The sequence below is a fragment of the Trifolium pratense genome, linkage group LG7 (assembly GCF_020283565.1).
Source record: "Trifolium pratense cultivar HEN17-A07 linkage group LG7, ARS_RC_1.1, whole genome shotgun sequence".
NCBI classification, from domain to species: domain Eukaryota; kingdom Viridiplantae; phylum Streptophyta; class Magnoliopsida; order Fabales; family Fabaceae; genus Trifolium; species Trifolium pratense.
This window is the reverse complement of record NC_060065.1, coordinates 58,752,973-58,765,970: the sequence shown is the minus strand read 5'-3', so window position 1 is coordinate 58,765,970 and position 12,998 is coordinate 58,752,973. Positions and strand designations below refer to the sequence as shown.

The 12,998-nt window shown below is 31.8% G+C and overlaps 1 protein-coding gene across 2 annotated transcripts; it reads right to left on the bottom strand.

Annotated features, from left to right (window-relative positions):
* Positions 1-4,835: 4,835 nt before the first annotated feature.
* Positions 4,836-10,848, bottom strand: LOC123899894 (ABC transporter C family member 3-like). 2 transcript variants are annotated; one of them, XM_045951152.1, is made up of 11 exons: positions 8,367-10,790; positions 8,140-8,226; positions 7,420-8,058; positions 7,143-7,307; positions 6,920-7,010; positions 6,716-6,790; positions 6,388-6,605; positions 5,852-6,157; positions 5,679-5,739; positions 5,331-5,570; positions 4,836-5,244 (listed from the first exon to the last, which is right to left on the bottom strand). In XM_045951152.1, exons 1-11 carry the CDS (start codon positions 10,713-10,715, stop codon positions 5,126-5,128), a joined length of 4,350 nt encoding a protein of 1,449 aa, XP_045807108.1. In that variant the 5' UTR covers positions 10,716-10,790; the 3' UTR covers positions 4,836-5,125. The 2 variants fall into 2 exon arrangements, with proteins under 2 accessions (XP_045807108.1, XP_045807109.1); XM_045951153.1 differs by having other exon boundaries at positions 6,716-7,010; positions 8,367-10,848.
* Positions 10,849-12,998: the final 2,150 nt, after the last annotated feature.

Sequence of the window (12,998 nt, the reverse complement as noted above, 5' to 3'; positions counted from 1 at the left end):
GAATCAACTTTCTTAATATCCATAATTTTTTTGAATAAATTTTATATTTATGGATGGAACCTTCAACATCGTTATTATCTACTCCCTCCGTTCATTTTTATTTGTCATTTTATAAATAAAAAAATTGTTTCAAATTATTTTTCGTTTTTGATAATTTAAGGTTATATTTTGTTTATTATACTCTCCTTCCTAACTTTTTTTATTGACTATATTTTATATAATTTTTTTATTGTATCTATTTTTTTTACTAAACTTTTTCATATGATTTTTTTATTGTTTTTGTTTTGTTCCTATTTTTTTTGTTTCTTAGGGTATAATATATTCCAAAAAAAAAATTAGGCTATAATAGAAAGATCGATAAGGTGCAAAAATACATTTTCTTAATTTGGTGTTACTATTCTTATTACAGATGATAATATACAAATGTTGTATATCCTGAAGTATTTCAAAATTATTGAATAAAATAATAAATTATTTATTCTCTATAATTTTTTTTAAGAAATAAATTAGTCCATCCAAATTGGCACCAAATTTATAGAAACTCGGGGGTTAACATGGGGAGCTTTTATTTTAATGGTATTGTTAGTGGACTATTATACTCATATATGTAACAACACTCTGTGATGTACGCTTTTTATATGGACAATATCATTTTGCATTTCTCTAAATTCCCGTTTTGTTTTATACTACACTTAACTCTTGCAAATGTTAATAATTTATATAAGTTATATTAGTTTATTTAATATAAATTAAAAAAAAAAAGTATGATACTAACCGTGCTATAGCACGGTAAAAAAACTAGTTATTGGACAAACCAAAGCCAGCTAAAGAATCCTCACCATCAGTTGTGCAGCATGTGAATGAGGAAAGACTTATGTCACAAACACTTCCAGCAAAGGTGGATTTTCTAACTATGGAAACTTCACCTGGACTAAATTCAAAAGCGTGTGAATATGAATATGAATTGCAAAGGCTGTCCTGGTTTTGGGTAAGGCAATTGAGATTGGAAGATCCAAAATTGGATTGGGAAAAGCTTAAACGTGCCATATTTGAAAGGTTGTTCTTCAACACACTACCGAACAACAATTCTATTACCATGGAGACTCTGACATTACCGCCGCCAATGCCACCAGAACCACCCGATAGGGTGTCATTCCGGCGTCTTCACTCAATTTGTTTCTATTGGTTACCACCGCAAAGCAATTTTCGATGTTACAAACTTCACTCCAACTGTTTGATAATATGTCATTGTGCCACATAGATGCTTGGAGTGCCATCATCAACAGGTGCCTGAATAATGAGCAGGTTGTTGCTTTTGATTTGTTCAAAGACATGCATAGGATGCCTACTATCCCTGGTGATTTTGAAGACAAGCACATGCTTTGTGCCACTCGGTTACTGGAGATGCTTAATCTATATGCAAGTAATCATGAAAATTGTGCTGAAAGTGATCCTATAAAGAATTTTATAATTGAAGGAATTAAGGTTTTGAAAGAGGTTAAGTGGATTGGTCTTCCAAATTTTATGCCACAAGCTGCATTTCTCTCTTTACTCCAGAGAAAGCTTCAAGTGTCCAGTCAAAGATCATGTGAGAAACTGATTGCTAAACAGAAGAATTCAATCCAACATGCGATGGAGGCTGTTGAGTGTGGAAAAGCAAAGGTAACTCGACCATTACTAGATGGATTATGCACCAAGGTTCCAAAAGTGTTGGCACCTGAACCACAACTTGCTGACACTTGCAGTTATTGTAGTGATATTTTTTATGGTGGTTCTAGTTCTGTTTTCGCAAATATTCACTGTTATTTTGATGATAGTGCAGGGGTCAGAATATTTGATTTTGTTTCTAAAGCTGGTGGTAATGAATTTGCTTCATTGCTATCTTTCATGAAGCTCTATACATATCCAATTGACAATAGCTATGGGTTAGATATGATTTCTCATGCTATTAGAAATTTCGCCTTTGAATGTTCTGGTATGACAATTGATGATGCATTTAGGAGATTGTCACTTTTGGTGACTATGCATTTTGCTGCTGAAATTGAAGTTTTTGTTATAGTTCATGTCATAGGAATTAATCATTTTGTCCATAGGAGAATGAGAAAGTCAATTGGAAATGTCTGGTCATTTATTGTTAAAGAAACTTTCATTAAATTTGCTAAAAAAGAATGGATACTTTTTGCAAATTCAATTATCCTTACCTTGAAGCTATCAAAATTGTTGGCCATGTTCAGAACATATGGTACATATAGAGCAATTATTGTTATTACCCAAATATATAACATGATTAAGGAAGTTTCTATCACATTGGATGATTGGTTTAAAGCCTATGATGAAGATATCATCATTTTGCCATACCTCTTTATGAAGAATAAACACTCTCACTGCTACAGTTTGAAGGATATTGTATTTGCAAATATGTTAGGAGAGTCATGGTTAAAAGTACTTATTCTATACAATGAAGCTTTTGTTGAAAGAAGCACATTGGTTTTGCAGCATATTGTTACTATCAGAGAAGTAGTGATGCCATTTTCTGTTGAGATTATTTTGATCAACAAGTGCTTTACTCAAGTTTCTCAACAAGGAGCTCAATTGTGCTTTGTTTTTAAAGCTAAGCTCAACCAAACTTTGGAGGCTGCTACCTGCAATTTTCATATGGCAATTGAACTTCCAACATGTCCACATTTGGAGCTACTTGAATGCTCCTTTTTATGATAATTACCGTTATTCCTTGGAAGACCGTCATTGTTATTTTGATTAGGGTAAATAGTGTTATACCCCCTGCAAAATAGGCGAGTTTTGCGTTACCCCCTGCAAAATATTTTTTTGAGATTACCCCCTGCAATGTCAAGATTCTTTGCGTTACCCCCCTAGCTTAACAAGTGGGCATATGACATGGAAGAATCTTGACGTGGCATGACACGTGGAAATTAATTTATTTTTTATTTATTTTTAATTGCCAACTCATTAATTAATGTGGGTTTTTAATTAAAAAAATGAAAAAAAAAAACTTAAAAGTTGTTATATTTTTATGAACTTACTTAAAAGAAAGTTTTTTTTTTTTTGACTAAAAGTTGTTATTATATATAAAAAAAATTCTTATATATATATATATATATATATATATATATATATATATATATATATATATATATATATATATATATATATATATATATAATAACTAATAATAGTGTAACAAAAAAAAAACGAAGATGAAAAAAAACTAATAATAATAATAGTAACCAAAAAACTAATAATAATAATAATAATAACTAATAATAATAGAGTAACAAAAAAAAAATGCAATCACATAGTCAGCGATTGCAGTTTTTTTTTATTACTCTATTATTATTAGTTATTATTATTATTAGTTTTTTGGTTACTATTATTATTATTAGTTTTTTTTTCATCTTCGTTTTTTTTTTTGTTGGTTACTCTATTATTAGTTATTATATATATATATATAAGAATGTTTTTTTTTTATATATAATAACAACTTTTAGTCAAAAAAAAAAAACAAAACCTTCTTTTAAGTAAGTTCATAAAAATATAACAATTTTTAAGTTTTTTTTTCTTCATTTTTTTAATTAAAAACCCACATTAATTAATGAGTTGGCAATTAAAAATAAATTAAAAATAAATTAATTTCCACGTGTCATGCCACGTCAAGATTCTTCCGTGTCATATGCCCACTTGTTAAGCCAGGGGGGTAACGCAAAGAATCTTGACATTGCAGGGGGTAATCTCAAAAAAATATTTTGCAGGGGGTAACGCAAAACTCGTCTATTTTACAGGGGGTATAACACTATTTACCCTTTTGATTACTGTGCAGGTTTAATTGATGTTGTTATATGTACTTATAATATGAAGGTGAGAACTTATGGATATGTGCTGATGCTGGTTATCAATTATGCAAACATTTGGGTAGAAGCTAACTTGGATATTGTAAAAAGTTGGTTGATTCATGTCTATAATTCTCTTTCCTGGAAGCTTGGAAGAACACCTCCTTATGCTATTATCAGCTCCTTCACTAAGGGATCTAAGCTACTCCTCCAATGCAATGAAAGTATGACTATTTGGCATAGGAAGATGATCTACAGAGGACATGTTCTTGTTACTAAAATTATGCTCAAATGAAGGGATTTACCTCCTAAACATGGTACATAGAAATTTTCATCCTTGAGGACAAGGATGTTTGAAGGGGAGGGTATTGTTATAGGAATTATTAGTTTATTTTAAATAATAGTTTATTTTATGTCATTTTACTATTTTAGCCTTTATGGTGTTGTATTTAAGAAGCATTTGTGCTTCATTTGACAATCAATCAAATAATTCAATAAACACTTCTCTCTCAAAAACTCTAAATATATGTTTACATGATTTCATAATTGTACCGGATTCTATTCTAAATCTTGGAATCCCTACTCTTGTGACTTGGATTTTACCGGTTTCGACCCTAAAATCCATTTACCCGTTACATAATTGGACCGGTTTAGATAAATTATACATTTCTCAAAGTTTTTATAATTTTTACTAATAGAAAATTAAAGATATTAGTGATCAAAATTGTGCATTAGCATACATGTACATACAAATATAGTAAACAACTATGAGAAAACTAAGGAATGAATATACAAATATGGTTGACAAAAACCTTTCTAAATTTTGAAGATCTTTACCAATAAACTAAGTTGAAGTGTAGGAGTTTATTTCTACTTAAAGAGTTAAAATATATAGCAGTTAAATAATCATATTCAACTTTTTTTCCTTTATGAGTATGTGTGAAAAATTTAACTAAACGGGTTCTAAATATATAATCACTGCAAAGTCAATTTCTAAATACATAGGTTGAGCTTTATTCTTGAGGAAATTGAAGGTCTGTTACACCTATTGTGAAGCTAATTATTGCATTGATGCCTTAGCAACTATCATAACCATACCATCAATTAATGCATTTAAAGTAATTGGATTTAGTTTCATTCTGTAATTCTTCCCTATTGGATTTTTCTATCAAACATGCTTAATGGAAGAAGAATTACAAACCCTACTAATAAGATACTTCCCCCTTCTTCCCCCAAAATTTTCATCTTCAACAAGAAACTTTTATTTCGGACGGTACTGATCAACAAATTTCTCTAAATTTTGAGTTGGATCTCATGGTATACTCTGCAACAAGCTTAGCAAAAGATGATGACTTATCCTCGAGCAATGTGGTTGGGGAGTCATACTCCTCAATAAGTCCTTTAAACCAATACACAAGAAAAATCAGAAAGAAAAACAAAACAAGGAACTTATTTTAATAAAGAATAACGGTGTTTGTTCCTAACCTTGACTAAGAAGTAGAACCATATCACTGTCAAGAACAGAAGTTATTCGGTGTGCAATGGTAATGACAGTAGAGTCTGTGAAATGTTCCCTAAGAGTTTGTTGAATCAAATTATCTGTAGCTGTATCAACTGATGCAGTGGCTTCATCAAGCACCAAAATCTTGCTCTTCTTTAATAGAACCCTACCTAGGCAAACCAACTGCCTCTGACCCATGCTCCAATTCTCACCATTTTCACTAACTATAAAACCATCAACTTCCACATTAGCTAGCAATAGGTTTAAGAATCAAGAGTATAGAAATAAACACTATATACTCTATTTATGTTCAGCAAAACTAGAAGACAAACCTGAAGAGTCAAGCTTTCCTTTCTTTCTAACTTCATCTCCGAGTTGACACTTATCCAATGCCTATTTTAAATAATGAAAATCAATATTTAAAGAACAATTGCAAGTCTAAAATTTTGGTTAAAACAAGTGTCACTGTCATTGCATTTATTTCGACGAATAAAAAACAACAGACCTCCCATATTTGTTCATCAGTGTACTCTTCAAGGGGGTCCAAATTACTTCTCACCGTCCCCTCAAACATTGTTGGATCTTGCGGAATAATGCTTAGTCGAGACCTCAAATCATGCAGTCCGATTGAAGAGATGTTGATGCTGTCAATGATAACTTCCCCAGCAGTAGGTTCAATGAGTCGGAAAAGTGTTTGTATAAGAGTTGATTTGCCGCTACCTGTTCTACCAACAATGCCAGTTTTCAATCCTCCATGAAATGTGCATGTCAGGCCACGCAACACAAGCGGAAGATGAGCAGCATATCGTACCTTCATCACGGAACAAATAATTACAAATGTTGAATGGAGCATAAACATCTTATAAAAAAAAATTACACTATGGACCATGTTGTATCCAGAGCACAATTCATAAGCCAATTTTTAACCATTTAGGAAAAAGAACCTTAGCATGAATTTCAACAATCAATTGATTTCAAAATGAAAGAAAATAGAGAACCTTAACATATTAGGCATCAAAATGGTGAAAAAATTCCTGCTACCTGCAAGTTCCGTAGATCAACTTTGCCGTATGCAGGCCAAGAAGGATCTGGTCTATTTTCTTCTTCTAAAACAAGGGGAGGCTCACTAAGAATGGTTGTATATTGAAGGATCCTTTCTACCGATATAATATTGCTCTCCAAGTTACCAAGATTCCATATCGCCACAGATTGTACCATGTTTAAAGTTAGACCATAAGTAACAGCTAGACCAGCAATGCCTTAAAAAATCAGACAAATGACACAAAAGAGAAACAATTATGCACAACTACTCATGACACAAGCAGGGTAAATTTTGATTGATATATGATACCAAACTTGAATTACGTACTTGGATTTATGATTCCAGGTGGAATCGATATCAAGAATATCAAGGAAAAGGCAAATATGATGGAAGATAAAATATCTATGCGGAAAGATAACCACTCCATAGCAGCAGCGATGTTGAACATTGGTCGAAAAAACTCGTCAGACAATTTCATATTTGTTTCATGAAATCTTGACTGTTGATCAAAGCTTCTAATGGTTGAAGTACCTGAAATTGTTTCCTCAAAGTATTGAATCATCGGGGCTCTGCATATTCCAATTAAACGTGACAGTTCACGGGCTGATGGTAAATAATATTGCTGCAGATTACAAGTTCCAAAGTTCTTAAGCATCACCTTATAATGTTATAGAATGGAGTCAAATTTGCAACGGAAAAAAAATGGTATTTAATTTGTGATGTTAAAGCTTTGATGTTCCAAATAAAATAATACCTGATACCAAATGCTGACTGCCATCACGGGTACAAAGACAATGAAAACTTGCCATGCAACCTCAGATATCACTGCTATAGTTCCCAGAAGCGAGATCACAATAAAGGAAAATGAGCCAATTCGATAAGGAATGGTTGTATCCACTGAACTTTGGTCAGTAGAAGCCTGCAAGACAATAACGAGGAAGAAAACGATAAAAGACAAAGTAATCCATAGTTATAGTTATAGTTATTAAAAACAACTGACAAGATACAGAAAGAATCGCGGTATGACATACTCTATTAAGGATTCTTCCACTTGGAGTAGAATCGAAAAATGACATGGGGGCGCGAAAGATGCACAAGTGCATTTTATTGAAGAGTATAGTAGCTGTCTTATAACCAACTATAACAAGTAACAATTCTATAACAAGAGCGCATAAAGAACTTCCTATGGCCAAACCAACATAGACTTCAATAAGAGTCGTTTCTTCAACAGGTGGCTTCACATCTGCTGATATGGGAGTTTTCAACATAATCCAATAGTCGCTTCCAATTAGAAGAGTTTTGTAAAGAATCTGAGCTAATAATATGAATGGTACGAAAACTCCTCCATATGCAGTTGTGATATACTTCCAATAGACTGAAAACCCAACTTTACCTTTCTCCCTTTCTTCTTCTTTAACAAGTTGGCCTTTCGGTTCACCTTTATCATCTGCTTTACCATTTTTCACTTCTTTGTTTGCCTCTTCACGAATATCAGAGATATTTACTTCTTGTTCTAATGTACTTTTTTCATTAGATGTTTTTCCTCCATCAAATGATTCAAGTGTAGACAAAGCTTCTCTGTGTGCCCCAATAAGTTCCATAAAATCGGTTGCAATGTTAACAAGCTCGACATACTTTCCACTTTGAGTAATTTTTCCATCTTTCATGACCTACAAGGGCCGAAAAAAAAGTTAAGAGAAAATCCATCAATTTAAATTTATGACGATAGAATAACAATAAAAAATACTCACCAATATAAGGTCAGCAGCAGGTAAGAACTCCACTTGATGAGTAACATAAACAACTGTTTTTGAACTTAAAGCACCCAGCAAGCATTCCTGCCACATACTTAAGCAAATAATTTCACCGACTAATATAATTACACAAGTTTCATGCTGTTGAAAGTATCTGAATCGTGAATCGAGGAAATAGGCAGTTTATGTTGCACATAATTAACAAAACACATAAAATGAGTTACCTTAAAAAGGTGAGATCCTGTATGAGCATCCACAGCACTAAAAGGATCATCAAATAGATATATATCAGCATCTTGATAAAGAGCACGAGCAATTTGTATTCTTTGTTTCTGTCCACCACTCAAATTAATTCCTCGCTCGCCTATAACCGTCTGATCACCAAATGACAGGATTTCGAGATCTTTCTTCAGGGAACATGCGTCAAGTACCTTCTCATACCTTTCCCTAACCATGTGTTCACCAAACAATATATTATCCTCTATCTTGCCACTTTGAATCCATGGTGATTGAGCAACATAGGCCTTTTTCCCACAAACTTTAAGGATACCTGATATCTTTGGTACTTCTCCCAATACACATGAAAGTAAAGTAGACTTGCCCGATCCAACAGTACCGCAAACAGCAACCTTCATGCCATGAAAAACTTTGAGGTTTATGTTCTGCAAAGTTGGAGTAGGTGAAGATAAATCCCAAGAAAAATTCCCATCAACCATTTCAATTGAAGTATCAGAACTTCCTACAGGAAGCTTTTCGACAACATCAAACTGCAAGTCATCAAGACGAAGGAAGGACGTGATCCTATCAAGGGAAACTTTAGTTTGTGCTATCGCTGAAATTACATCCGGAAGATTATAAATAGGCCCAGTAAGAATCCCGAGTGTTGCAAGTGCTGACAGAATCTTCCCTGATTCAAGTGGGATCCCTATGAGCATACAAGTACCAAATGTAACCACACATACAAGCGTATCTGAACTCTCAAAGAAAAATGTAGCGATGGCTTTGGTAAAAAGAATTTTTTTTAACCAGCCTTGTTCGGCATTCCTGAGCTCAATTATTTTCGATAGAAACTTCATTTCCCATCCTTGTAGTTTGAGGATCCTCATGTTCCTTAAAGTTTCAGATGTGCTCTTCATTCTAGTATCCTTTGACTCCATCAACTTATTTTGAAACTTCTCTTGTAATGATCCAAATGGAATATTTGCCAACATAACAATGATGGTTGTAAAAAAAGCAGCGACTGAAGCAAGCCCAAGGTTTTTATACAAAATCAACAATGCCAATGTAACTTTCAAAGCTAATATCCACAACTCATGCATGTACCAACTGAAATTACTAACTCTTTCGACATCAACGGTAATGAAATTGATTATTTCTCCAGAAGTGTGACACTGCCTTGATTGACATGAAAGTGTTAAGGCTTTATCATATATCATAGTTACAAGCAGTGCTCGGATTCGAATTCCGAGTAGCTTCAACCTAAAGAACCAATGTCTTTTTGCGAAGCATTCTACGAGCTTTGAAAATATAAAAGCAGAAACCATAACATAGCCTTGATTCTCATATAGCCTTTTTCCATCAAGGTATTGAACAAAAGACTCAATAAGATAAGGACCAACATAAGAAGCACAAGTGTCTGCCAATGCAAGAAAAGCAGTGATAAGAATCTCTTTCCACCCTGAGATTATCAATGACTTAACCAACTTCATTGTTGTTAATCTATTGATTGCACCACAATCAGCTTCAACTTTGTCTCTGAAAGTTGGAAAAGCTCCAACCACACTATAACCACTATCTAGCTGAGGAACATCTTCAAGGTCAATGGTCTTCTTATTGCCAAATGCAATGAGTGGACCGACCCAAGTGAAGGTGAGAAGGCTTAGAATTGTAGCATTTGAAAAGGGAGTAACAGTGTCACTCCCTTTAGTCTCATTACCATTCAAAAGAGGTTCTTGAAGAGTTGTATCACCTTCTTCTTCAGTCTCATTTTTCACACAATATCCCACATAACAGAAGAACAAACCAACACAAAAGGATACCACAACAGAAACCATGCATTGAATCCTTAACTCAATATGATTTTCATACAAAACAACAATGTCGATCACAAAGCAATAACAAGAAACAAAGAGATAAAAAACACACCAAGCTCTAAAGAAGAATGAAAACGTTGTTCTTTTTCTTTGACCTGAACTGAAGAAAAAGGAGAATCCTTTATGTAAACATACAAAAACAACACACCAAGTAACTGTTTTGAGAGCTAAATCAAAAAGGGTAACAACATTTTCTTCTGACCAATAAAAGTAATTAAAGATAAACAAAAGAAAATTGAAAGAAGAAAAACCAATACAAGAAAACTTTGTCACTTTAAACCAAGTGTTGTTGGGTGTCTCCTTAAAATCATTATTGATCACAACACAAGTTGTAGTTTTTTTCCAAACCCATGAGACTAAAAGAGCCACAAGCAATAGTACATGAAGTATGCTAGATAACCCATGTAGGAAAATGGGTTTTAAAAGAAAATCAGTGTCAAGTTTCATGATCAGTGAGGTGGAAGACAAAACAAACAACATAGTTAAACCATGAAACAGAAGAAGAGGCAAAAACAATGATTTTTTCACGCAATTGATGTAGTAGATGAATATGTGATTGAATGGTTTTTAATAATTAATAATGTGAAATTATCAAGCAGAAATTTGTACTGAAACGTTATTATTACAGATTGTGGAATTATTGTATATCTAACCTATTTAATTCAGCATATTTTCTTTTTTGGTTACAATTCAGCATATTTTCAAGTCAATTCTACAAAATAATAAATTGAATTGTATATCAAAAACAAAATTCATATATGGCAACAAAACAGAAACGTAAATAAAAGATTGCATTTTGAATGTGTTCATGGCTCATCTATTATTATACTACTCTGTCCCAAAATATAAGGGAAAATTGGTCAAAGAAAGTTGATGTATTTGGTTAAAAATTTGGACTAGATACATCAACTTTAGTTGACCAATTTTCCCTTATATTTTGGGACGGAGGGAGTATTATTTAGGAGCTTTTGATAGAATTTCCTCTCCCCACAGCAATTTGACAATCAATGCAATTAATCATTTTTTTTTCGAGCAAGTGTTATTTTAGCAATAAATGTCTCATAATCAAATTAATTAAATAGTTGACCATTGTATATAGATAGACCAATAAAAAACGCATACATAAAAAAGGAATATCCCAATTAACCTTAAAATGTTTTATGTGTATTTAATGCTTTTTATTTCTCTTTTCCATTTTGACCGCATTAGACACATATTTTACGGTTATTTAGACATGATTAATGGTTAATTACATATACTTTTATTTCGTTTTTTTTTTTGTAAGGCTTTTATTTCGTTTTAAATATACCTATATTTTAAATAAAAAATAAAAAAAAAAACTATTAAAAACCTTTTCTTTACAATATAAAAATTAAAAAACATTTCCCTACAATATAAAAAAAAAACATTTCGAAAAATACTTATTTTAATTCGTTTTTTTATTTTATGCCAAAGATTAATAACAAAATTATTTTTAGTGGATTTTCTTTTTTTGTTGGTAATGGTACAATTGTTTTGACATTAAATTGATTTAAGCATATTTATTATAGAAATAGAAATAGGAAAATCAGCACACATTTAATATAAGAAAATATCATTAACTACACCAAATTGCACAAGACAATTACAACTTGCACATTATAATTTGATTGACACCCAATAAATATAATTATTTGTATTTACTAATTTTCCATTCTTGGCATTTTTCCATTTACATATAACATATATACATATATTGTCGTGTCCTAGGTTTCTAGCATCATTCTTATGCATTTTTTTTTTTATGCATTAAAATAATTTGGTTTTCTTATTATTATCTTCGCATTTAGTTTTCTTCTTATTTTGATCTTTGATTGAATTTTTTTTGCCTTCATGATATGCATCTGGATTCAACATGTCCGCCTATAAATGATCTAGCTCCATGAAAGGTATGTGCCATAAATCAAGATTTTGTATGATTGATTTTTTTAGTTTTTTTAATTGAATAAGAGTATAACTTTGTATGTTTGAATTTCCTCCTAGGTTGAATTGAGTTATAAATCGTGCATTACTCATCTGATTCATTTGAACTTGAATCTTTCTGTACATGTACAAGTTTGATGAATCACACAAACTCCTTCATAATGGCCCAAGACAAAAAAAAAAGAGCTACAAGTGAATATGACACTTATTATAGGCGTGCTCACAAATTTATCATTTTTGTTATAATTTTGTTATTTTGATATTTTTTGTTGGATGTAACCATTTGTAACCTTTCATATATTTGCAGTAGTTATGGGATGTTTATTGGTTAATTAAGACAAAGATGATTGCGGTTGAAGATGATAGATTAATAATATATTCTTTTTATTTTTTTTAAATTCAAATTGTATGATCGAATTGTAATAGATTCTTCAAAAAAATTGTAATAGTTCAACATCTTTTTGAGAGACTTGACTTTTAATTTATGTCTCTTAAAAACTCAAAATTAGAAAAATTATCTCGCACAATTAAATAATTGGAGACTATTAATGTGTACGATTAAATAATAAGAAATTATGTCCGCAATTAATGACTAATTTTTTGGGTCATTTGTTTTTTTTTACGGTAAAGTAAATTTTGGGTCTTTTGTTGATCCTTAGAGTATATGTTAAAGAATCCAAAAATCAAAATATTCGCTTAACTTTTGTGTTACATTAATTCCAAGGGGACAAGTTAGCATTTTCCTATTTTTTTTCATAGTTATTTTACTTGTGATATTATGAAGTTGATTTAACTTTTTAT

Excerpts from the sequence above, each read along its gene's own strand:
- LOC123899894 (XM_045951153.1), bottom strand. The coding sequence starts at position 10,715 with ATGTTGTTTGTTTTGTCTTCCACCTCACTGATCATGAAACTTGACACT. Across the intron at positions 7,308-7,419 it reads GTGGAAGAATCCTTAATAGA|GCTTCTACTGACCAAAGTTC; the intron begins GTATGTCATACC and ends ATTGTCTTGCAG. Across the intron at positions 5,245-5,330 it reads GGTTCTACTTCTTAGTCAAG|GACTTATTGAGGAGTATGAC; the intron begins GTTAGGAACAAA and ends ATTGGTTTAAAG.